We start from the raw sequence: 25,137 nt of genomic DNA, 5'->3' as shown, positions 1-25,137 counted from the left end.
CAGAGGCGGAGGCCAGCAGCATCCACCTCATGCCTTTTAATAAAACATGAATTAGGTGCCAACGCGTATTAGATTCACTTCCCCGGTGACAGAAAATCAAAGGCTTCTCCCATCTTTTCTAGAGGCGCGTTCCTGATTGATCTGGAAGAAGCAGCTCAGTGCGAGGAAGGAGTCTATACACACCGAAACAGCTCTTTAATTTCTTAATTTAATATCTGACACGTAAAGATTCTCATTAAGCCAGTCAATGAAGCCTGGAAATACAATTTTCGTGCAAACTGTCGCTATCATAACTTACACGAAACTTCAGATGGTGCCCTGTAAGCGGTGTGATTAAAACCATTCATCTTCCCTGTCAGTCGCCTGCTCCCACTCTCCCCCCAGCCCCCAGCCCTGCACCACCCGTGCCTGCCACGGCTGGCCAGCCTTGGCACCGCATGGGGCTGGTGGGTGCCACCGTGGCCATGGGCATCCAGCTGATGCTCGACAGCTGCATCCCGGGTGGGATCCTGCAGGAGCACCAGGGCAGTGCTCTCTGGACCAGGCAGACAGGGGGGTACTGGCAGCATGCTGGGCAGCACCCCACCAGGCACAGCCTTCGCAGTGGGCCCTCAAGCCCTGAAATCCCCCCACTGGGGCATGCGCAGGAGGGAGACGATTTCTGAAGATGCTAATTAGGCAAATTAATTCCTGTTGAGTCAAAGCCCTTCTCTGCCTTAGAAAAAAAAAAAAAAAAGCTACTTACTTCAGTGCTGATTAAATCCCAAATATCGAGACAAGGATTAGACCTGAGACTATTCCTTGGGGGTGCTCCCCACCAGCTGCTCCCAGTGAGTGCCTGCCTGGCACCATGCAGGCACACTGAGGAAGGGGCTGGCAGGGACTGAGGTTTGCACTGGGACATGAGCCACTGAATTACTCCAGAGGCTGTTGTTCCTCACACCAGCACCAGGCAGAGCACACATTAGCTGGGCTCGTTGCACCTGCATTGGCTGAGGAAGAGGATGGTAAAGATGCATGGGTGCAGGGCACCACCTGGGCACAGGGCACGTGGCACATTCTCTGCCATGGAGAAGCCTTGCTGAGCCTCAGGGTGCTCTCTGAAACCACCCATGAGAGGGTGATGGGCAGCTGTCCCATCCTCACCAGGCCCTGAGGGTGGATTGAACAATTTCTCAGGCTTTTCTGCTTCTGTCTGCCCTTCATCCCCCTCTCCCCAATCCAGGCCTGCTGAGCTTTTCAGCTCCAAGAAAACTCCAGAAATTTCCCAGCAGCTGGAAACTCAGTACTGGACACCAGGCTGAGGAAGAAAAGCCACTTCAGGGGACTCAGCAAACACTGCTGGATCTGTCTCACCACGGGTGTTGCATCGCACCTGGTTAGGGGAGGGAAATAATTCACTGGCAGCATTTGTCACCTAAATTTCTGTCCCAGCAGCTGGTGTCCAGCAGAGGAGAAAAGCCAGTGACAGGGTAGCAGAGAAAGGGACTCGTGAGCATCACCAGCTGCCCGGTCCTTGGGTTTCTGCAGTCAGCGCTGGTGCAGCCCCATGTGGGGCACGGCGCCATGGCACAGCCCCTTTGCTGGTGGTGCCAGTGGATAGCGGGTATCAGACACTGTCCCCCAGACCCAAAGCATGCAGCTTCCCCCTGCCTGCCCTTCCACTGGGGAGGGAGCATATTCCTGCGGGGATGGGTTCCCCAGGTACCCCAGCCAAGGTCCAACTGCCGTGTCTGGTCACTGAAGGATGCTCTGGTGAGGTGAAGGCTAGGAAGACCCTCCAGCATATTCTGGTACTGCAATTGCCCCAGAGGTGTGACAGCTCCGGGAGGAGGAAAGTGGCCAAGCAGGTACCAGTGGGGTCACCCAGCTCTGCCTCTTCCCCCTGGGCTGCAAGCTTGGATGACTTTGACTCCAGTCTCTCACAAGAGATGAAATCTGCCCTGAACAGCATGGGCACCCACCTCAGCCCAGTCATGCCAGCTGAGGCACTTCGTGGGTCCTGTACCCAGGGCACCCTGACGGGGTGGGTGGCCCCTAGGGAAAGGCTCTGAAGGACACAGCACCCAATGCCTGCGCATCGCACTGGCAGAGCAGCTTTCCTTGTCTTTCTTCTGTGTGTTATCTCAAGACGTCGGAGCTGCCAGCTCCTGCCAGCACTCGCGCAGCCTGACGTCGGTGCAGCTTGAAAGTGCGCGTGGCGTGTTTGATGTCAGGATTACCGGCTGGGTGTATTGTAAATGCTAAAATGAAATAAGAAGATTAGAGAAGAAAAGCGCCGCTCCGCAGTGTGCGCCTGCTGATTGCCTCCCGCTGGATCTTCTGCGGCTGGCGGGGGGCGCGGAGACCCAGCCCGGTGGCAATCATGCAGCAGAGGCAGCGGTGCCATGGAAAGGGTTAAAATGGTCCAAGCATCTTCCACTGTGGCTGGTGCTGCCTGCCACCCAGGCATGAACCCAGCTGGGGCAAGAGGCAGGATGGACCCCTTCCCAGCTGCCAGGGTGCCAGGCTCCCTGATGCTCTGGCTCACATTAAGTGTTCACTGGCTGCTCCTGCTGTCTCCCAGCCCGAGTCCCAAGTCTCCCAGCAAGTGGCCCCACATCAGCCCTGTCTTGCCCAGCCCTGGGCCAAGGCATGGTGGGGCAGTGGGGTCACATGGGGCTGGGTGGGTGCCTACAGCCTCGCAGGGAAGGTGAGTGAGTTCTGCATCCCTTCCCAATGTGCTGCATTCCTTCCCAGGAAATCGAGGCACAGCTGTGTCCCAGCCTTGGGAGCTGGCTTTTAGGGGGAAAAAGGCTTGTACATCCTCGGAAGTGAGTGACAACCTTCTGCAGGTCTTGCCAGGGGAATTTGGGGGTCTCCAAAGGGCAGGTGAGTGCTCTTTTCTCCCCCACTCAAGTGGCAGGACATTCTTAACCATCTGAACCCAGATGTAGCAGTGGGCAGCTCCACACCCCTCCTGCACCCTCCCCCTCCTCACACCAGCCTCTACCAAGCAGAGAAGGAGGCCAGCAGGCCACGACCCCACGGGCAAGTGTGAGAGCCAGAGGGGATGGAGGGGGAGCTGGGGCAGGGGTCGGGCACTGCTGAGCCACTCTCCATCTCCTGCTGACAGCAGCACGCCCCTGAGCATCTCCGCCAGCACCCTGGGACCCAGTCCCACACACACCAGCCTGTGTGTGGGCAGGAGGGCAGGGGGCACTCAATTTCAGCAGCAGGATGATTAGTCTTTATTTTCAGCTGTGCCCTTGGCCTCAGCTTGTCTTGCTGGGCCCTGCTGCCAGTGCTGGAGGAAGAGGAAGAAGAGGAAGAGGAGAAGGAGGCTACAGCATGCTCCCCGCAGCACTTCTTGTGCTGATCCTGCAGGATGCCAAGCTGGGCACAGGCAGCAGCACATGGGGCACAGGGCTCAGCCTCACACATGAAGCCCCCCATCCTCCCTGGCAGAACAAGTCCCACGTTTGCAGCTCCTCCCAGTATGGCAGAGCACCCTCCCCATGAATCCCTACTGACAGTGATCCCCACCTAGCCAGGGGACAGCTTGTACCCCAAGAGGGATGCGGGATCCCCCACCCACACTCTGCCACAGCAGCACCCCCAGGACTGCACCCAGCATCCCACATCCTGCAGCAGGGCGCATCCCATGCAACAGTGCATCCTCTACCCACTGCCGTGCCCAGCACTAGCACCACAGCCTGCCCAGGCAGGCCAGCATGCGTCCCGGCAGCCCTGGAGCCGACAGGGCAGAGGAAAGCCAAGCACCAGCCGCCTCTGAGGAAATTTCCCTTCCCTGCAGCAAGGACCAGCAAGCAGACTGGTGGCTGGCCCCATGCCGTAACTGTGCAGCTACCTGTCTTCCCCACCCCCCCTTATCTCTTGCATCTGTTCCCAATCAAAGCATCGTTTCAATCCCTTCGGGAGAAGGTTGTTCTCCCCCTGCCACCAAATGCTATTGTTTTTCTGAGGCGTGGCAGCTCAGCAGCAGCAGCTCAGCACCTGCCTGCGCCAGCTCTGCTCAGACACGTGTGGGCAAGCGCCTCGAGCGAGCCCCTACTCAGCTCCCTCCTGCTGAAAGCAGAGCTGATTTCATCCCCACAGCAAAGCACTGGGCTGTAGGCGGGAAGATGGGGCTGGCAACCCCCGAGGGAGAGGGCGACTGGGGAATTGACTCCCTTTCTGATGCCCAGTTTGGTGTTGGCAGCGCTCGGTGCCCCGGTTAATGTCTGCATGGGGCTGCTGGGTGGGTGAGACCCATCACAATGCCCATGTACGTCCTCCATCCCCCAGGTTTTGCTGCCAGCTCCAATGTCCCTCTGGGCTGAGCTCAACCCTGCCCTGCATCACCCTAGGTGGGTGCAGATCCCCCCTTGCCCCCCACCCCAACCTGGATGTGCCAGGGACAGCTGAGTCTGGCTTCCTCCCCTGCGGGACTCACCCATACACATTGCCATGGGGCCTCTGCTGCTTCTGTGCAATTAATGAGATTTAATTGCCTGTAAACAGATCCCCGGCAGCCCAGAGCTGCCATGGGAAGTTGCTGGAGTCCAGAAAAGGGAATGGGAAAAGGGAATCGTAGCAACTGTTGCCACGGCTGGACTGGCCATTCCCAAAACTTGACCACAGCAAGGAGGGGCTGGCCATATGGCCATGTCCTCCTGCCCTCAGTGCCACCATCACCACTCTCCCACAGTGCTGAGTGGCATGGGGCTCAGCATCCCACAGAGAGCCCCTGCACTGGGACGTGGCTGCATTTGGGGTCCCATGGAGAGGCTACACTGACAGCAGGCTGCCAGGGCTGGGGGAGGTCCTTGCCCTCCCTCTCTGTGTGACCCCCAGGCTGGGCATGCACACGTCTGCATGGCACTAATGAAGTCTGCAAAGGTCAGGGCTCAGGGTATCAGCAGGCAGTTTCTGTAAATGCTATTTTCTAGCTCAGTGCCCTGTAACTCTTTCTGACAGTTGTGCTTAAATAAAACAAACAGAACATTTTAATCACCCCCGCACACCGCCCCCAGGCACTGCTCCCTGCCCCTAGGACAGCTCGCTGCGCCCCTGCCCATCGCAGCCCCACCCCGCGCCCTTCCCCCTGGCAGAGGACAGCATGAACACCCAAGGGTGTCCAGCAGTGCACCTGGGGGCTGTCCCCAGGATGGCACTACAGCATGGAGACTAATGTCACAGCAGGGCAGGAGTGGGACACACCTCTGTCCCAAGAGGACATGGCATTGGTGGTGCAAGGTGGGCTCGGTGCAGCAGCTGTGCCCTACTCACTGCTCAGCTAGCAATGGGAGAGGTCCCAAGGCACCAATATGCACACGTGTGTGTGTTGACATGTGCCCATGTGTGTGCAGATCCATGCTTGCAAGTGCAGATGTGTGAGTGCACATGTAAGTGTGTAATCCTGTGTCTGAGTACATAGGGATGCATGCGCACATATGCATATATATATATATATATTATGCATATATATATATATTTATATATGTGCATGTCTGCATGTGTGTGCACACATGTACCTGAGTGTAGGCATGCCTGTGCATGAGCATCCATGCATGTAACTGTGCATTCATGTACAGAAATGTCTGTGCCAAACATCCACAGATGGCTATACGTGTGTATAAGACTGCACATGCATGCAGGTGTGTTTGCACACACTGCATCTACGTGTCAAAGTGCACACGTGTGTGTGTGTGTGCATGCGTACCACCTCCTCAGCCCATGCAGTGGAAGCAGGTCTTGTCACTGCAATCACAGGGAAGTTTTGCTTAAGCCCGGGTGAGGGATGGGGCTGGGCGAGGGAGCAGTGGCAGCAGCGGCAGTTGGAGCGGCACGCATCCGCACCAGAGATAAGTTCCTGCCACAAAGTTTTCTTTCCCTGCTAATTTTCTGATTAGCTCCTGTCTGATGCGTCGGCAGCAGCGCTCCACGGAGCTTATTCAAAGGCGGCGTAATCTTTCTAAGCAGTGAACAGGGGGCAGGGACGCCATTCAGCTCCCAGCAGACAGAGCCGTGCGTCTGGAGGTAATAACTCTTCAGGGACTTGCAGCCGAGCGCTGACAAGCCGCCGGGAGGGCTGTGGAAATCCTTTCTGCGGATGAGCCAAGAGGATTCTCCTGCTATCCCCTAAAGCCTGCGTGTCACCTAGTCCAATAAAAGGCATTATCGGGAAGGTGGCATTTTGTTCTGGCGTATCTCAGGCCTCCAGCCCAGCCTTGGCTCTGCTGGCTTTGCATGAGAAGGGGAGGCTTAGGGCACAGTGGGTGCTGCCTGCCAGGGATGCTGCTGGGTGGGGGGCTGCAAAACACTTTCTGTGTCCCCCAGCAGAAGAGGGGTTGGGGAGCACAGCTGTGCCTGCTCTCCATCCTGCGCCTTTGCTGGCCCACAGCCACCCAGCGCTGCACCTGCAGGCTGGGTATCTCCTGCCCCAGGGACAGCAGCAGCAGTGCACTGGATCTCAGCACACCCATCCGCTTTCCTGTCTGCCTTAGAGGAGGTATGAGGTGGAGGGCTGGGGAGTTTGGGGGGTTCAGAGCAGTTGGGGGGACCCAGCATCTTTGGTGTGCAGATGTCTCAGCCCCATCCTGGTCCATCCCTCAGCCAGAGGTGATACTGGGTCACCCCAGGGGACCTTCCTAGCCGTGGGGGTGCTGGGCACCTGGTAACCACAGCCCCATCTCCAGGGAGTGTGTCCCCAGGGCTGGGGAGGGCATCCGGAAGGGGGTGCACCAAGGCTGTGCTGGGGGTAACATGCACCTCATGGTGCAGGAGGTCATCCTGGGGTGGTCCTGGTTGTCCCATGTCCTCTGGATCCTGCCTGGTCCTGGACACCACAGGAGCTGCCAACCTGTGGCATTACCTGCTGCAACCAGGCCCCCAGGGATGGGGCATGTGCTGGGCCATGGTGATCAGGTGGTGCCAATGCCTGAGGGGACACACCAGCCCTAACCCCCGAGTTAGCAGGGGGCTTCCCTGCTGCTACCCACTGTGGCACAGCCCCAGGGTAGAGGGGGATCGTCCACGTGCAGAGTGGGCAGCATGGGGGGGACACACGACCCATCCTGATGTGATCGGCTAATTTACCGTGCTGCTTGTGCCCTGCACTAGCCAATAACTATGAAATGATGTGGAGATTTGCAGCCAAACCCTCTCATAAAGAGATTTAGGAGGGTGACGAAGATAATTAAACATCCTTCCCCAAGTATTGACTTGCAGTTGAAAGGGGGAAAAATAACTACATTTTTCACAGTCCTTTTAAATCATCCTGATGCCCAGCTGGGGCACTGTGCAAACAAGCCCTGGCCTGGTGGCTGTGGGGCTGCGAGCACCACAGCCCTCTCTGCCAGGCTGGGAAAAGCGTGGTGGAGCAGAGGAGGAGTCTGGGCAGCTGGGGGCTGGCGCAGGGTCCTGGGCTGGCAGCAGGCAGCACAGGCAGGGAAGGATGCTCCAGAGCAAACAAGGCAAGGGTGACACAAGGGTGGCTGTCCCCTGAACAGTTAAGCTAAAATGAGCAGTGTAGGGCAGTGGGAGAGCTGAGGAAGAAGAAACATGCAGCCAGGCTACAGGGACAGTGATAGGAGCCAAGAGGGGGAACAGGATGCAACAAAGAGGCTTAGGAGAGAGGAGTGGGGGGCTTAAGGACAGGTCCTTGAGGAGCATCCAGGTACATGCTAAAGCAGCTGCAGTTTGCATACGTGGGTCTGCACACACATAGAGCATGCTTGCACACCACTCTGTGTGTGTCTGCACGTGTACGTGCGTGGGTGCATGGGTGCTCAGTGCCTCTGGGCTGCCCTGGGCCGCCAGCTCGTGCACTGCTGAGCTGTGAGTGCATGTCTTGCCAGCTGCATGTACCGCCATGTGTGCACTGCCACGTGTGGGCTGGTGAGTTGGGCACATGTGGGCGGCTGACATGCATGTCCAGACATGTCATTGTTGTGTCGTCTGTGTTAGCGACAGCTTCTGTGCCACCAGTTGGATGGAGGAGTCACCGGCACCTGCTGGATGTCCATGCATGTAGCAGGATCCCATAAGCACGTCACTACTCCACAGCTGCATCCACGCATGCACTTGCCTTATATCACTGCATCACACATGCAGTGCGTGGCCATTTCTGTGCTGTGTATCACTGCGATATGTGGGATGCAGGTAGCTGGAGGAGCATCCTGGGGCAGGACCCCATTCTGGCATGATGACCCCAGTTGTAGGAGGACACAGAGGAGCGGCAGAGAGGTATGCAGAAGATATATGGAGTCACATCACCCAAGGGACCTTCTGACCCATCTTCAATGGGACAAATATGCTGTGGGATGTACCACCCTGGCCTCTGTGCCCCAGGGAGCACACCCCATGCATCATCCTCCACCGGGTCTCCTGAGGGCAGAGCTGAAGCCAAAACTCATGGCAGGGTGAGCAGGGAACACCCACTTTTCCATGTCGCTGTTTGCTGTGCCAGCCCCTGGGAATGTTCCTGGCAGCCTCCCCACCACCTTCTCATGCTTTGTCATTGGTGCCACCTGGCTTTGCCAGCACGGATGCTCTGAACCCCCTGACCTGCCTTTCCCAGGGGGAGATGGTGCTCCCCCACTCCCCATCACCCTGGGAAATGATGCCAGAGATGAGACTGTGTCCCTGCACAGGGGACAGAGAAGGGACCCGGCAGGGCTGGATACCCCAGCCGTGCTGGATCCCAGCCTCCAAGGAGCTGCTGTGTGCAAGCCCCCAAACACACACCTTTCCCTGACACCAGAATCTTCCAAAGTAGCACAAAAAGGTCTGTACTAAAACATACAGGAGCTGGTGGTCCCCAGGTGCAGGGTGCCAGTGCTGCCCCTGCCCTGTCCCCCTCTCTGGGAGGTCTCAGGGTGGCTGGGGAGGCCACTGTGGATGGGCTTGGCTGTTCAGACCCTGCCAGGAGCTGGAAGGATGCAATGGCAGTGCAGGGCTGGAGCAAGGCAGAAGAGGAAAGTTTCTGGGGCTTCATCCCATTCTCTGCTTCACAGAAAAACTGACGGCAGGGGAGGGGGGCCCGGGGGTGTCTCTGTGTTCCTTGGCACTGGGAGGAGTGTGCCCCTAGCGTGCCCACTGCCCTGGGTACCTTTAACTGGGTCTAGTAATACCAAGTGTCCCAAGAGCCTGAAACTGAAGTGCAAATCACTCAAACCCTCAGGTTTGACCTGGCAAGACTGGGCGGCTCCTGGGGTGCCAAAACCAGCTCAGAGCAGCAGGGGGAAGGGGATTGTGAAGCCTCCCCCGATGCCCCCCTGGAGGAGGGGGGGGGGGGGGGGGGGGAGCAGCCAGGTGAGCAGCCAGCAGCCAGCACCCACCTGCACCCACCTGGCACTGGCGTGGGGAACCCGGGTCAGAAGCAGCCCCAGCCATCACCTCCGGCTCCGTGGGCGAGCTGGTGGCATCGGCGTTTTGCTGGGGGACATCTCACGTCCGCTGGCACGGCACGGCTCCTCACCCTATCCCTCGGCTTCTCCCCCCCGCCGTCGCCCGGGCCGTGTGGCTGTCGCTGTCGTCCGTGGAGCACGCGTGACACCCAGTGGGCGAGCACCAGACTGCACACGCCGGGCGAGAGGCACAGCCCGGAGCAGGGTCCCTGGGTGCGGTGGCCCTGGACTGGGGGTGTCACCCATGCGGGGGACATTGTCCTGCAGGGAATGGTGTGGCCGTGCCCGAGGGACCTGAAGTTGGGTTTTAACTTGGTTGGGTCGGATGGGCACATGGCAAGGGGGCCTGCATCCCCAAGGCTCTGGGGTCTCTCCAGGCACCCATGGGTCCCTGCAGCCCTGGGGCTTGGGGTCTCACCAGGGCCCCTTGAGGCTCCCTGCAGCCCCAGGGTGTTTTATTCAGCCTTGCACCATTCCTGGGTCAGGCTTTTGCTCTTCCCTGGCTTTGTTGCTTCTCCCTGTGTCCCTCAAAGGAGAGGCAGCCTAGCCAGAGCTAGCGTGACCTGATGTTTCTCAGGGCTTAATACCTTCCTGCTCCCATCCTGGGACAATCTGCACCTCACAGCCACGATCTCCTAATGACATGTGGCAGCTGTAATCCTTCATAACTGCTCCAGTTGGGTTTTTCCAGGCTGGGAAACTCTCAGCCTATCTTTAGCTTTTCCTCCTCTCTCTCTCTTGTTCATTCCCCAGGAGATAAACCCTGGTGCAACAAGAATCTGAAGGGAGCCAGCTCTGTGGCTCACATAAAGCCAAAGCAGAACTATTTTCTGTAAGAAAACCATTTTTCATTTCAATTTGTAAAGGCTTTCAAAGCTGATTCTCACAGGAGCAGGAGTGGTCTCTACAGAGGGGATTGGATGCTCTTCTCCAGCTCTGGAGGAGCTGAAAGCTCATCCTGCTGAGGCATCCAAGCTCGTTAACAGAGCTGTGAACACTCACATGCAAAGCCCTGCAACCCCACTCCCAGCATGTCAATCTCACATGCCAGCTCTAGACTCTGTAAAGACACTTGGAGAGTTTAGAAATTTGCTCTGAAGAATGAAAGGAAGAGGAAAGGACCAGAAAGTCCTTGTTCAGACACAGCTGGGACAGGGAGCTGAGTCTTCCTCACCATACCCTAAGCAGCACCCCTGCATGCCCTGGCCCCACCAGGCTCTGGAGAGGCCCCTGCTCATGAAGCTGGTGGCTGTGGGGGATGCAGGGATCCCAGGGGATGCTGATGTGACGGTCCTCTGTGTCATCCCCCACTGCCCATGCACAGTGACAAAATGTGGCCAAGAGCAGGACCCTGCATGCTCCCAGCAGATGGACCCATCTCTGCAGCACCCTAGAAGAGCATCCCAGAGATGGGACAACCTTGTGAAGGGCAAACCTGTCTCCTGATGTTGCATTTCTCACTTAGAATGGCACCGACATGGAGCACAGCTATACTGTCAGCCTAGGGAATGTAACTCCATGCCAGCTATGGGGCCACCACAAGCTGCCAGTGTCCCATAGCCAAGGAAAGCCAGTATCCAACTAACCCGGGTGTAATGAGCCACTGCCAGCTACTGGATGCTGCAGGGCAGTGGTGTGACACTACTAAACCCAGGGTGCAGGTTCAGCCAGCCCTGACAGTAGGGCCTGGAAGGAACCATGCAACAGGGATACGCCCAGAGCCCAGCCAGCTCCCTGCTAACAGATACTTGTGCAAAATGAGCCTATCAAGTCCATCTTCCTCAGGTTCAGGTCTTGCTAGGGTGGTAGCTCTGATGCCTCCAGAGAAGCATCCCTTATTTCCTCCCTCCCTGCTGACACTTCCTCCATAGAGGATGGGAAGAATGGGGCTGTCATACCATGGGGACACACCACAAAATTGTTCCTGAGACAGCCACTGCCTGGCTGGAAACTCAGGGTGGCTCCAGCCATAGGACATTTGATAGTCAATGTTCATAAAGAGAAGTAAAACAAGATGTGACAGAGACAAGGTCACATTAATGTCTGGATTTATATTCGCTACAGTCACCTTCATCTCTCTACCTTGGGGTGTGCAGAGTCCCAGCGGCATCACCCAGACCTTAGAGTGGTAAATGAGTGGGCAGTGGTAAATGAGGTTGTTATGAGCCCTGAGCAAGGGCAAGTGGGTCAGAGGAATGCATCTCAGCTCAGCTGTGCCTTGCACGGGACATGTGATGGTGACCAGCAAGCTCTTGGGTGGCTGCACTGTCATCTAGCTTCAACACTGACCCCAAGGGCTGATGCAGAAGAGAAGAAAGCACTTCCATTCAAGTTTCCAGCCTGCCCAACCAATTCTCCCATTAATCAGGTACAGCGAGAAACGTGGCCAGGCAGGGCTAGTTCCCGCTTCAGTGATGCTGGCTAAGCATTCTGCTCCTTCCCTTGCAGCCAGTTGGAGCTCCTTCATCCCCAGGACTGCAGTGTCCTCCCTTCTTTAACCCCATGGACACACTTTGGAGCTGCAAAGCCCCCAGGCTTGGGTCCTACTTTTCCCCATGCATCCATGCACTGACTTTCCGGGCCGTGTCTGGCTCTTGCAGGGACTGGGGTGATTGCCAATGCTTGCGTGTGGACACACAGGGGTGCACATGCTCACACACACACGGTCCTGTGCACCCCATGGGACACTACAGCAATGGCATTAGACAGCTCTAGACCATACATCTGTCTGGCCTGGCTTGCTCCCTGCTGTGCAGCCCCAAGGTCATCCCAAGGACTTTCCTCTGCACCGTCCCCAACTTGAGATCTGCCACTCCCTGCCCACTGCGGCAGCTCTTTAACGAAGCGTGGCGCTTGGCAGCTCTGCCTCAGGGGCAGACAACCACGGCACCCAGAGCAGCCCAAGCTGTGAAACGTGCAGCCCTATGATGAGCTGGCATGCATGGAGGGCAGCTGCTCAGCCCACCATGCTACAGCATGAGCAGCTGCAGGCAGTGGCAGGTAGCATTCCTTGCCAGGCAAGACTTCGTGAGCAGCTGCAGCTCTCCATCTTTCTCCCTGCTGTCCCTTCCATGAGTTTTTGCCCATCCCTTGATGCCCAGCTGGCAGCTGGTCTCAAGCAGGGTGCCCCAGGGTCAGTACTGGGGCCATGTTCCCCATCCTCATCAGAGGGTCAGTTGAAGAGGCAAGTGTACCGTTGCCTTGCAGGTGAGGCTAAACTAGCGCCAATGGGTGTGCAGCAAATAGTGGAGCCTCAGTACAAGTGGACCCCAGGAAACTCACAATTTGGGTCAACAGAAACCTGTGGACATCAACAAGATGGGCCAGATAACCCCAGATTTCACCCAGGCTAGGGACCAAAGGACTCAGCAGGGTCCCAGCGAAAAGGACCTGGGACAAGGTCCTGGACAAGAGGCTGAACAAATGGGGCAAGCTGCATCCTGGGCGACATGAGGAGTGTAGTTAGCAGCCTGAGAGAAGGAGTTGTCCCCTCTGCACAACACCAGGGAATCTCCAGCAGGGTGTTGTGCCCAGATTGGCCCCCCAGTTCAGGGAGAAGTGGAGGAGCTGGAGAGGGACCAGTAGATGCTACTGGCAGGGCTGGGACCTGGGACTACAAGAAGGGTGAGTTGGGATCTACCAGCATCATGCAGCTACCTGGAGGACAGATGCAAAGGTGACAGAGCCAATCTCTCTTACTAGGGCATGAGATATAACAAAGGACAGCAGACATTAATTGCAACTTCAGGTTGGATGGTAGGGGTTTTTGTTTGGTTTTTTCCTGGGGAGCTAGTGTAGCTGTGCGACATGCCACCAGGGAGGTGGGGCAAGTCCATACTTCAAGACACAGCTGGGTAAAGCCATGGGTGACATTTGCTGGTGGTCTTTCTGCTCCAAGTGGGAGGATGGGCTAGAGACCCCCAGGAGTCCCTTCCCACACCAGCATCACCAGGATCCTGCAAGTCCAGTGAGGGGCAACCTCCCCACCTGCAAATTCTTTCCCTTCCCCACACCAGGAGCCCACCCCACAGATCCAGGACACCTTGACAGCCAAGGTCCTGTGCACTGGACCGTGGCCCCATCCCTGGCATGCCAAGATCTGTGCTGACCCACACCCTGCCGATGCTGAGCCCATCGCCTCTGCCGCGCTGCTGGGAGGCCTGGCTGCTGCTCCTGGCAGGTGATCAGCTGATCCCGCCAGCGAGCTGGTGCTGCAAAGTCAGGCACAGAGATTGCCAGCGTGCCAGCGAGGGGGGAGCAGGGCCAGCAGGGCCGGGGGGCTTGGGGAGCCAGGGGCAGCTCTACCCTGAAAGCCAAGCTACCTGCATGCTGCTACCTGCTGAATAATAGAGGAGCTGACAGCCAGGCGGAGAGAAATGCGATCCCGGTTAGCCGGCCGGGGAAGACATCTGAGCCGCCAGCAGCTGCGATAGTAACTGCAGGGAAGGAGCCTTCCTCCCCGCTGCTCTGTGCCGTGCAGCGTGGCCGGGGTGGCTCAGGTCCCTGCCCATCCCGGTGTGCCTTGGGCAGCCAGTGCCCACTCGCGGGGCACGGGCTGAGGGCGCGGAGGATGATGTGAGCTGCAGCAGGGACCCAGCAAGGCACAGCTCAAGGGCAGAGCCAGGTTTCCCAGGAGGCAAGGCAGGAGCCTGCCTGCAGCCAGTGCCTGTGCCCTGGGTCCAGCAGCTCAGCCCCATGTCCAGAGGAGGGGACATGGTTTATATCCCAGATGACTCCGACTTCAGCTCCTTCAGGGATCAGTGCGAGAGCCTGGAAGGCTGGCACTGTCGGTATAACAAGGCTGGCGTGACCGTGTGGAGTCAGGGGCAGGAGGAAAGCTGCACCGTGCAGAAAATCAAGGTAAGCAGATGCCTGCAGCTGCGGGACCACCAGCCCTTTCCTACCTCAGCTGCATGCCAGGCTGCTCCCTGAGGGTCCCTGGGGTGCTGGCCCATCCTGTGCACCCTGGTACAGCCTGCCTGGGGGTGCTTCTGCCTGGAATGCCAGGGCTGGCAGGGTTAGTTACCCAGAGGTGCTTCCCCAGCTGGCAAGCTGCTCTGCAGGCTCTCACTGCCTGCCCCATGGCTTTAGCCTCTCGACCTGCTGGGATGCCCACTGCAGCATCCTGCCGTGTGTGTACGCGTGTGGGTTCACATTGCAGCTGCCCTTGATCCAGACCCAGGCAGGAAGGCCCTAGGATCGATTACGTTATGGAGATGGCCTTGTCAGGAGCCCCTGGCATGCAACTGGCTGGCGGGATGCCTCCCTGGTGCCTCTCCCCTAGCCATGCCATTCTGGAGCACGTCACCTCACATCCTGCACTGGATGAGCATCTCAAAGAGTTTAAAAGCCCCCATGTCGGGAGGTTTATTGCTTGCCAGTGGCCAGATCTGGGATGCTGCAGAGGGACTAGCGAGGTTCAACCATCCCTCAGGTTGTTCCACATTGCTACTCATCTACATGGCACCAGTGACACTGCCAGGTGACCCTGAGTACATCAAGAGTGGTTACAGGGTGCTGGGAGAACAGGGCAGGGGAGCCCTGTGTGGGAACATCCTGAAGGCCAGTGCTTGGCTCCATGGCCAGTATCACGGGCAGGGCTTTGGCTTTTCTGGCAACTGAGGATCAGGACTGCCAGGCAGGGATGGGATCCTGCTAGGCAAGTAGGGCCAGAGCATCTTACCTACGGGACAGCCAACCTGATAAAGAAAGCTTTCAACTAGGAGTGTCAGGGAAGGGTTAATACAGCCTGAAGAGGAGGGAAGGCATGGGGAGGTGGTGAGTAGGGGAATGGGGTATGGTATAGCTGGAGGAGGCTCTTGCACTGCTCTTCTGAACACAGAGTAACTGACAGCCCGTCTCAGCTGCTTGCACACCAGCGCATGCAGCTAAGGAGGCACAACAAGGAGCTGGGCACATGATTGCAATGCTGCCTTGGATGAAGGCCCTTCAGGGCCAAGGTGAGGAGGAGGAGGAGTGGCACTCTCTGCAGAGGTGTATCTGCAATACATACCACCTTGACACCATAAGCCAGGGAAGAGCTTCTGGGCTAGGATCAAGGAGCACTTAAGGCACTTGGCATGCACAAGTATGCAGGACCAGGCAGGACACACCCAGGGGTGCAGAGGGGTCTGGCCAACATCTCTTTGAAAAGTCTTGGTGACTGCAGGAGGTCCCTGGTAACTAGGAAGAAGTAAACGTCACATCCATCTTCCAGAAGGGCAAGAAGGATGCTGCAGGGCGCTATGGGCTGCTGTGTCACCAACATCCCTGGGACGGTGATGGAGAACATCCTTTTGGAAGCCATGTCCTAAAGGACAAGGGCAGTGGTAACAGCAGTAGGGACTACCAAGGACAAATAATGCTTGACCAGCCTGCTTGCCTCCTGCAATGAGAGGACTGGCTGTGTGGGTATGAGGAGAGCAGTGAAAACCCTGTACCTCAGATTTGGTAGAGCTTTTGACAAGGTTTCCCATAGTGTCTTTGTCACCACATTGGTGAGATCTGGACTGGAGAAGTGGTTGATGAGAGTAGCTCATAGCATGGTGGTCAGCAGTACAGGATCCAGATGGTGGCTAGTTGCCCAGTCCCACCCTGTTACTGGGATGATGGGATCGATTTTCCTCTCAGTGAGAGTGCAGGTAGCACTGAAGCATGGAGAGCATTTGAAGTGCTGGAGACAAGAATGCTGCTCATCGTGACCTGGACAGGCTGGAGGGACAGGCTGGCAGAAGCCTCATGAAGTCCAGCCAAATTCAGACAAGCACAGCACAGCAGAGGGGATACAGTTACATCCCCTTTTGCCACCACCAAGCCCTGCACAGAAAGAGGACCCCAGGCAGGAGCAGGGAGGTCTGAACACCATTGCCCAGCCTGGTTCATTGCAATTAATACCTCCTTAATGTAGCTTTTCCCTGCTCAGAAGAGGGTCTGCACATGGTGCAGGGGTTAGCACTGCCCAGGGATCCTTTCTGAAATGTGGGATGGAGGATGCCACCCAGTCTGTGAGGGAGAGCTGAGCTGCACAGGCTGGAGCTTGGGGGTCAGAAGAGCCCCAGTCTTTCCATTAGTTCAGGCGTAACCTGGTGAGTCCCTGAGCAGCTGGAGCTTTGGGTTTTTTTCACCTGAATTCACTGTGGATGATCTGGGTTTGGGCTGTCTGTTTTCTCCATCCCAGCTGGCCACCTGCTGCACCTGGTGCAGCTGTTGCATAGCCGCTGCTCATCCATGGCTGGAGGGACAGGCTCTAGTGGGCAAGCCTGAGATGGTGCCGCTGTGATAAAACACAGGTTCCAGAAGCCCAGGAGGACCATGAGCTCCACCTCTGGCTGGAAGCACCCTTCACCCTGCAGCAGCAGCAGCACCAGACCCAGCTGGGAGGGGGTGGCTGGGGAGGGGGGAACAGGAGGAAGGGGATGGGTGCTTCCACACTCTCCTCCACAGTGCCCCAAGGAGTCCAACACATCTCCAAGCCTGTCCTGGGCACGAGTCCAGCACACCAGGCAGAAACCATCACGCAGGCCATCGGGAAAAGCTTGCCCGAGATTGATGGGACCTGCAACGTTCAGAGGGCCATCTCCAATTACACGGCACTGCTGAACATCTCATCAAAGATGCAAGGCCTCTAACGAGGAGCAGATGACATCTCCTTCCTCCCGGCATTGAGTGGAGGGGGGCAGCTGGCTTCATCAATAATGCACTTGCCAGTGCGGCTGGGCAGCTCCATGGCTCCAGTTACAGCCTGGGGCCGGCCAACCTTCCTGGTCTGGACCCCACACCTGACACCATTGTGCCAGGGCAGGAGCATCCCTTTGCTTGCCCTGCAGGAACACGGGGTGAGGGGACAGGGTTGGACTCAGGGAACCCAGGCACCAGAGCCTGGACCACGAGACAGCTCCATTTGAGGGCAGAGAGTCCTTCTGCCCCTGCTGCCCTCCTGCCTCTGCACTGTGCTGCACGCTGGCAGTGGGGCCAGTGGCTCTGCCTGGGCTGTCCTGAAGCAGCAGTGTGCCCTGCACCATGTGTGCAGAGCATCCTCCACAGCACACGTAGCTTTGTAGCAGCACAGGGGCAAGCCAGCGCATGCAGGAACAGCCTAAAGTCCTTGTCCCCAGATAGGCACAGCTCCGTGCTCAGTGGGTGGGTGCTGCCCCCCTGCCCGACTGCCCGTCTCCCCACAGACTCGCATCTCCTGCAAGGATGTCCCTGCCGAGACGCTCTACGATGTGCTGCACGACACCCACTACCGCAAGAAATGGGACTCGAACATGATCGAGACCTATGACATCGGGCGCCTGACTGTTAACGCCGATGTGGGATACTACTCCTGTGAGCAGCCCCCAGCCCCTGGGGACACCCAGGGTTCCCCTCACTGACCCCACAGCCCCGTGCATGGGTGTGGGGCTGTGGGGGCAATGGGTTGGGGTGTAACAGGGTCTGTCTGCAGGGAAATGCCCAAGCCCCCTGAAGAACCGGGATTTCGTCACCCTGCGCTCCTGGCTGCCCCTGGGCAATGACTACATGATCATCAACTACAGCGTCAAGCACCCGGTGAGACCCCAGCCAGCCCCAGCCCTGCCAGGGGGGCTGGCCCCATGGGCCAACAGCACAGGCAGGGCTGGGGAGTGTATGGGGCAGGCTCTGAGGTCCACGGCATCTTTCTGCAGAAATACCCACCCCGGAAGGATTTTGTGAGGGCCGTGTCCCTGCAGACAGGTTACCTGATCAAGGCAAATGGTGCCAGTGCCTGCATCCTCTATTATCTCACCCAGGTGGACCCTCGCGGTGAGTGGCAGCAGGATGGGAGGGTACAGCATGCCTCCTGGGGGATGGGTCCCATTATACCCCGAGAGCTCACCCACCATGGGTCTCTATCATCCAGGGGCCCAAAGGGCACTGGGAAGTAAGGACAACCCAGGGAAGAAGGGTGTTCCCTCCAAGGCCACAGCATGTGGCAGGTTCCAGCAGCCCTGGGGGGGGAGGTGTCAGTCTGGCATGGGGTGCTGCAGGCTCATGGTGCCTCCTCTGGGGCTGGCCCAGATCAGCTGAGTGACAGGGCTCTGGGCTTTTGCAGGATCGCTGCCAAAGTGGGTGGTGAACCGCGTCTCCCAGTTTGTGGCACCAAAGGTAAGCAGGGTGTGTGGCCAGTGGTGGGATGCATAGATGCATCAGGCATGAGGTGCCCTGAGCTAGCCCCCTAGGTAGGGGCAGGATGGGTGCTGGCTGACCCAGGGCTCTCAGGACAGGTACTGGGTGACCCAGGGCTTGCAGGGTGTGTCCTGGGCATGCTGGTGGGGCTGTGTGGTCTGAGCCAGGCACCCATCCCATCCCCTCCCAGGACCCCCCAAAAAGCTAGCATCGCGGGAGCTGGGAGCTATGCCTACAGACCAGAGTGGCTCCATCCCCCCTGGGGACTTGGGGCACCATGACGGCCTGGACCCACTCTGCCCACAGGCGATGAAGAAGATCTACAAGGCTGGGCTGAAGTACCCGGAGTGGAAACACAAGCACAACCCAGGATACAAGCCCTGGGTGTACCCAGAGCAGAACACGCTGCCCAGTGTCAGCCTGGCCGAGCTCTCAGTGCAGCACGCTGACTCGCTGGAGAACATCGATGAGACGGGGCTGTCCGAGGACCACCTGAGCACCAGTGACCACGAGGCCTGAGCCCTCACCACAGCCCTCTCACCAGGCTCCCCCTCATGACCAAGGCTTAGCAGCCAGGGGGCACAGGCAGGAATTTTGCCCCCTGAGCCCAAATAGTCATGTCTGCTCTCCAACTCCTTCACCATAGACCTCCCTACCCAGGCAGCAGGATACTGTCCCATGGGAACCTGCAGCACGGGTGGTGGGAAGAGGGAGGACAGGCACCTTGGTCCCCCCTTGCACCAATGGTGGCCCATGGAGATGTCCCTGTGCAGGAGGTAGAGCTGGCAGTGGGAGCGGGTGCCCCAGGGAGAGGCTGGGCAAGTCAAAAGAGGGGGAACCCTTGATGTGCTGAGTAGGAGCTTTCCAGGTACCAGGATATCCCTTTGCCACTGTAAGACCTTCTAGGGGTGTCCCTCAAATGGCCAGAAGTGGGGAGTCTGTACGGGTCCTGCCCATGCTTTGCAGGAGCACAGAACTGACCCTCTCTGGCTTGAGGTCCAGCTCTGCCAGCCCCGCAATCAGGCTGGACCCACTCCAGCCCACCAAGCCCCCCACCAGGCTTTGTGTGACACCCCCCCACAACTCAGGGAGCCCTCCCAGGTCCTCTCCTGGGCATCAGGCTCACTTCTGCAGGGTGGCTGTAGCCCAGCTGGCTCTGGGGACCCCTTACCCAGGTGGTGTTTGGGAGGTGGGGTGGGATTTTCCTCGCAGTGGGGTCTCGGGCAGCCTCTGTTCCCACTCACTCAGTGTTTGCTGCTGCTGTGGTTTCTGGCACAATAATAAAGGGATTGGTGTGTGTGCGAGAGAGCTTCAGCATGGGATGGGGAGGACGCTGGCACTGCACCCACCCTGAGGCTGTCCAGGCACTAGGTCCTGGCTTGGACAGGAGGGCCAGTCCAGCCACGCTGTCCCAGCACCTAGGGGTGACCCTCAGCAGGGAGCGAGGTGGCCAGTGGTGGAGCAGGAGAAGCGGATGCTGGGCTCTACACACCCACGCACATGTGGGTGAGCGTGCATGGGACCAGGGCAGCTTCCACCAGACAATGGGAAGTTAGTCTAGACAGCCACTGCTGGGGGAATACACTGACAAATGTTGCATTTTTCTATCCACTGCCAGGCTCCAAGACTGCCTGCAGCTGCTGGGCTCCTGCCCCAGATGGCTTTAAGCCTGATCTGTGCAAGGCCAATGCAAACAGGGCCGTCACTGCTGACAGTGCCATGGTGCTCAGCTCCAGACCTGTCCCAGCAAGGTAAAGACTAGTGGACATGGCCGGGATGTGGCAGCTGCCCTCACAGCAGAGCCCTGCCTCGGCAGTGCGGGGGGGGCACAGCCCTCTGGCAGCCGCTCAGGGCTTGCAGCCTGCCCAGAGCCACCCACCACCGTGGCTTTTGGGGACCCTCTGACCCACCCAGCCTCACACCCCCTGGTCACCCCAAACCCCAAACCGAGCTGCAAGTGCTGTTGCACTATGCTGGCTTCCCCAACATCTTGTGTTTCTCCCTGGTTTGTCCAGATGCTGACCCCAGCATCCCAGGTGCAGATGCTCACTGTCCCCCTTTAGCTACCCTGTTAGGTCACGTATGTTCCCTGTGCTGCTCCATGGAGACATCAAATGCACATGTCTTACTGCAGAGAGTGCTGGGGAGGCAAGAGGAGGTCCTGGCCATTGGGCAGACAGCTCCCACGGTTTGCAGCTGGGCTGGCTGTACAAGCAGAACAGGGGCAAGAAGCACCTTCACAGGGAAAATGTGGAAAACCCAAGGGCAGGAGATGTGCAGCCTCCCCCTCACAGTGCACGGGGCTCACGGCAAGGGGAGCAGTCTCTCCCTGCCCTGCGCCACTCCCACCACCTCAGTAGACTGAGGGCACAGCAGCAGGGAGGATTTTACCTGTGAAGACACGTCCCAGCCCCAAACTGCCCCAATAACACTTTGCAATAATGGTGATAGAGCTGAGCAGGGAACTGTGGCCAGAGCAAAGGCGAGAAACACCCCCGGGTGCTGCCCTGATGAGTACAGAGGTCACTGGCACCCTGAGCCCGCAGGGTGCTGGGGTGAAGACCACCCCACACGGCCCCAGTGCTGCAGAAAGCAGCCCCATCTCTCCTCATTCCCTGGATGTTTCTCTGCAGCAGCCAGGCTGCTGTGGGGCTATTTTTAGCCAGCCCTAAGTAGGTGTGAGGAGCTGCTGCTGCCTGAGCACCAAGAGCCGGCAGGGAGTCCCCACTCCCCAGCCAGCCCCAGGGAAAACTGTGCCAGGGTTGGTGACATCTCAGCCCAGGATGCTGCCCAAAATGGCCAGGATGGCAGTGGCATCAAGTAGAAGATTAGGGCCACTGGGGCAGCAGGGACACTGGTCCGCATCCAGCACTGGGCTGTAGCAGAGCTCCTGGCCCCCAGCATCACCCTGGCTGGGGAGCAGGGTGAAACCTGTGCAGCTGGAGAGGGGGGCTGCCTCGGACCCTGTGGGTGCCAGGAGCCCCAACATCGTGATTTCTTAGTGAATGATGTGCCACTGCTGGGTTTCCTGTGGCACAAACAGGAAGGGAGCCATGCACTGGCATACCCAAGCGCCTGAGTTAAGGGAGGCAGCAGACAGGCTATGGGGGGACTGGAGCCCCCTCAGTGCCCTCACCGGGATGCTGGGGGAGCAGGTGGCGACAGCCCAGGGGTGATGGCCACGTACATGGGGGCTGCAGCTCCACACAAGAGCCCAGCTGGATGGCTCTTCCTGCCTGGCCATGAGCAGAGAGGAGCCGCCCCACAATGCAGAGATTGGAAAGGAAACGGGAAGCTGCTGCTGGACGGGAGATTAGCCCAGAGGCAGTGATGTCCGCCAGTACCCTGATGGATGGGGGGCAGAGGGAGTGTGGCATGGGCCCCCCACCCTGGCCGCACAGAGGTCCACAGTCCACTCCAGTGCCCCCAGTATCAAACATGCCCCAGATGGAGGGGGATGTGATTCCATCCCTGGCATCTCATGCTTTGCATCCCTAAACTCATGGATAGGCCCTGGGCAGCTCTCACCCCCACCACCCACACTGGGAACCTGAGCCCAACAGGGAGCTCCCCAGCAGTCTATCTTATCTCATGGAATGGCCACCATCAGAGCTCTTGCCTGGAGAGGTCCAGCAGGATTCAAAGCCCAACAGCCTCTACCTTCCTGCTCCACACTCCTCCACCAAGCCCTGCCAGGGGCTCAGCTCTCTGCCAAGCCCAAGACAACCCTCTGGGCTTGGTCCCAACCCCACATTTCCAGCTGTCCAATGTGACATTTGCCCTCTTAGTATGAGGCCTGAGTGTCCCTCACTCTGTCCTGATCCCAAGAGGTGCTCCCACCATCACTGCACACGTCCCCCAGCACAATCCAGCATGGGTGGGGCTGAAGATAGAGCAAAGGCTGCCCCAGAGAGCAGCAAAGGGTGATGGCTAGGGATGGATGGATGGATGGATAGAGAGATGGATAGATAGATAGACAGACAGATAGACAGACAGATAGATGGAAGAAGGAAGGGAGGGAGCAAGGGAGGGAAGAAAGAGTGGGTAGAGGGAGGAAGGGAGGGAGGGAGGGAGGGAGCAAGGGAGGGAGGGAGGGAGGGAGGGAGAGAGGGGAAAATGAATGGAGGGATGAAGGGAAGAATGGATGGATGGATGGATGGATGGGCAGACAGCTGGACACATGGACCTTGAGGCACAGTGTCATGCTTCCCAGAAAGGGGAAGGACTAACAGGCCAATGTGCTGGAAGGATCCAACCTTTACTTTGATCTTCATTTCATCTAGCCCTTGCCAGCATCTTCTTGAAGCCAAGTCCTCCAGCCTAAGGGGTGTTTTATGATTCTGCCCATCTGCCTTTTCCAGGGAGCAGGCAAGAGCTTCCTGCTGTGCAAACCCATAGATATGGCAGAGCTCTCTGTCTCTGCTCAAGGAGGCTAGCATCTAAATATGGATTGCATCAGAGGTTAGTAGACACCAGAGATCAAACAGAGGCTTTGAAACCTGTGCTGTAGAAAGTGGGCTAGTATGAAGCCTTCAGCAAACAACCCAGCCGCAGCATTCATGTAATGGCTGCCAGTGCCCCAGCACTCTGCTGTGCCCTGCTTCCCCCTGACACAGCCCTGTGCCAGCTGTCTGTCTCCAAGATGGTCCCATGGCTGGGGGATGACCCAGCTTGGGCTGTCCTCCTGGCTGAGCCCTGAGAAGGGACAGTCTCTGCAGGCAGCCGGGTGCTGGGGCTCAGCAGCGGTGCTTGAGCAGGGGTTTCCCCCCTGCCAGGGGAACCAAGCTCCAGTCCTGACACTTAAGTGACTGTGGAGGTAGAAGGGACCAGGGGAGAAGTTTTGCTGCACTGAACTGGCCTGTCAGCAGCCATCAGGATGTGGGTTGTGGGAACTGGGCCTTGCTCTTAATCATGCTGGACCATCAGATGGGACTGCAACTTGCCACTCTGGGGATGTCCCAGGTTGTCCCTTCCACCCTCGGACAAAGTTTCCCTCCCCAGCAGCCCATCTCTGCCCTCCCAGCACACAGGGAGGAGCACCACTCCCAGCAGCAGAGTATGAGGGCTCTATAGAGGTGCTGCAGGGTGCCAAACAGTGGTGAGCCAAGATCTGGCCCCACACAGGAGTCTGCTTCACCGGTGCTAATGCCTCCAGCATGGCAGGATGGAAACAATGGCATGCTGGCTGCAACCAGCATTACCAGCACCCTTTGTCCTGCCCCTCCAGCCACTCACACCACAGACCTCAGCAACCATCTTGTGAGCAGCAGTGCTTATATTTAGCCAAACAGCTTCCCCTAAGAGGCAGAAGCCCAGCAGGATGGCACAGTCTGTGGTGCAGAGCCAGAAGGTCCCTGCACATCCTGAGGGTCCCTGTGCACCCTGTCTCCAAAACTCACCCACAGGGTGGTCCATGGGGCAACCCATGCCATCCCCAGTCCCAGGGATGTGTCACTCCCTGCCGAAGCAGCTGGCAGGGAAGGGGGAGGAAGGCAAAACTGATGCTGGGCTCATGCCGATTTCTGCTTCTGCTTTGCAGGCGCAAAGTGTGATAAAGGAGAAGCTGCCTTTCTGCACCTAGCTGCACGCACAAACACTTGTATGGGGCGGCCCTTCCACACCAGGGGCTCCTGCCACTCCCAGCCCCCAGCAAAGACTTTTGGGGGCATCACTGGGGCAGGGAAGGACAAGCGTGGATTGAAGCAAGGGGGTCCCCAGAGAGCTGGACCCTCACAGGGCAGGGAGCAGTTATCAGTCTTGCCACCAGGCGTGGGGAAGGGCTGAAGGGTGTTGTGAGATATCAGCCTTGGACAGACTCCATGTGCAAGGTTCGGTAACAGCAGAGCCGGACTAACTGCCAGCTCCCCCGGGGCTCTTGCAAAAAGCATTGCATTAAAGGCAGCCTGGTCATCTGGTAGTGAATGTACAGGCTCTTGGCAGGAGAGAAACCCTCCCAGTATCCCCCTGCCACCCCAGACCACACTGCCATCCATCCTGCCCCTCAGCTCACTCCACATCACCCTCTTCATGGGGTACCAGCAGGGGGGAGTGTGGGGGGGTGTGCTCTATCCCCAGCATCCCTACAGCACAGGGGAGGCTTCTGTGTTCCAGACATTTCATCCAACCAGCCCCAGTACCAGCCCTTCCAAGTTCCCTCATTAGCATGAACATTTTAACCTGTTTTCTCCAATTTGGCAACACCTTCCCAGCACCTGCACCCTGCTCAGTCCCAAGCCACGGTGGATATAGTGAATATCTCCTCTTACCTGCAGCCGGAAGCAGAAACAGCAGGTGGAGCCGAATGCACCCAAGAACTTCAAACATCTCCCTCTGCAGTGCAGCCTTGGAGTGTGAGCCTCAGGGACCTGGTTCCCCCCATGGCAATGCACGTCCGAGGGCTCGTGGCAAGGAGCAGGACCCTGGCTAGGAAGGTGAGAGAAGGCGCGTGAGTGAGTGAGTGAGTGAGTGAGTGAGTGGGGAGGTTGGGGGCAGCCCCCAAAAGAGGGCAGAGCCTGGCTGAGGGGCAGGACACAGGGCAGCCAGACCAGGGGCCAAGCACAGGGCACGGTGATGCCTGGGAAGGGGCAGGACGGGAGGG

General features: G+C 58.1%; 2 protein-coding genes across 7 annotated transcripts in view; one reads left to right on the top strand and one right to left on the bottom strand.

Moving 5' to 3' along the window:
• LOC114014333 (uncharacterized) overlaps positions 1-25,122 on the bottom strand; it is a 36,303-nt gene extending 11,181 nt beyond the window's left edge. Inside the window, exons 1-3 of one of the 6 annotated variants that reach the window (XR_008733482.1) lie at positions 24,806-25,075; positions 1,329-1,375; positions 195-711 (exon numbers count right to left, since the gene is read on the bottom strand). The gene's annotated coding sequence lies outside the window, so the exon portion shown is untranslated. Of the gene's footprint in view, positions 1-194; positions 2,244-24,805 lie in introns of those variants that run through there. The other 5 variants (XR_003557789.2, XR_008733483.1, XR_008733484.1 and 2 more) reach the window with 5 other exon arrangements.
• Positions 2,242-21,367, top strand: LOC102053389 (START domain-containing protein 10-like). Its single transcript, XM_055717975.1, has 6 exons — positions 2,242-14,252; positions 17,573-17,720; positions 17,839-17,942; positions 18,059-18,176; positions 18,466-18,518; positions 18,846-21,367. The coding sequence occupies exons 1-6, from the start codon at positions 14,088-14,090 to the stop codon at positions 19,056-19,058; spliced, it is 801 nt and encodes a 266-aa protein (XP_055573950.1). The 5' UTR covers positions 2,242-14,087; the 3' UTR covers positions 19,059-21,367.
• Positions 25,123-25,137: the final 15 nt, after the last annotated feature.

The sequence above is a fragment of the Falco cherrug genome, chromosome 8, assembly GCF_023634085.1.
Source record: "Falco cherrug isolate bFalChe1 chromosome 8, bFalChe1.pri, whole genome shotgun sequence".
Classification (NCBI taxonomy): domain Eukaryota; kingdom Metazoa; phylum Chordata; class Aves; order Falconiformes; family Falconidae; genus Falco; species Falco cherrug.
Note: the sequence above shows the minus strand (reverse complement) of the source record. Positions and strands in the feature narration are given on the sequence as shown.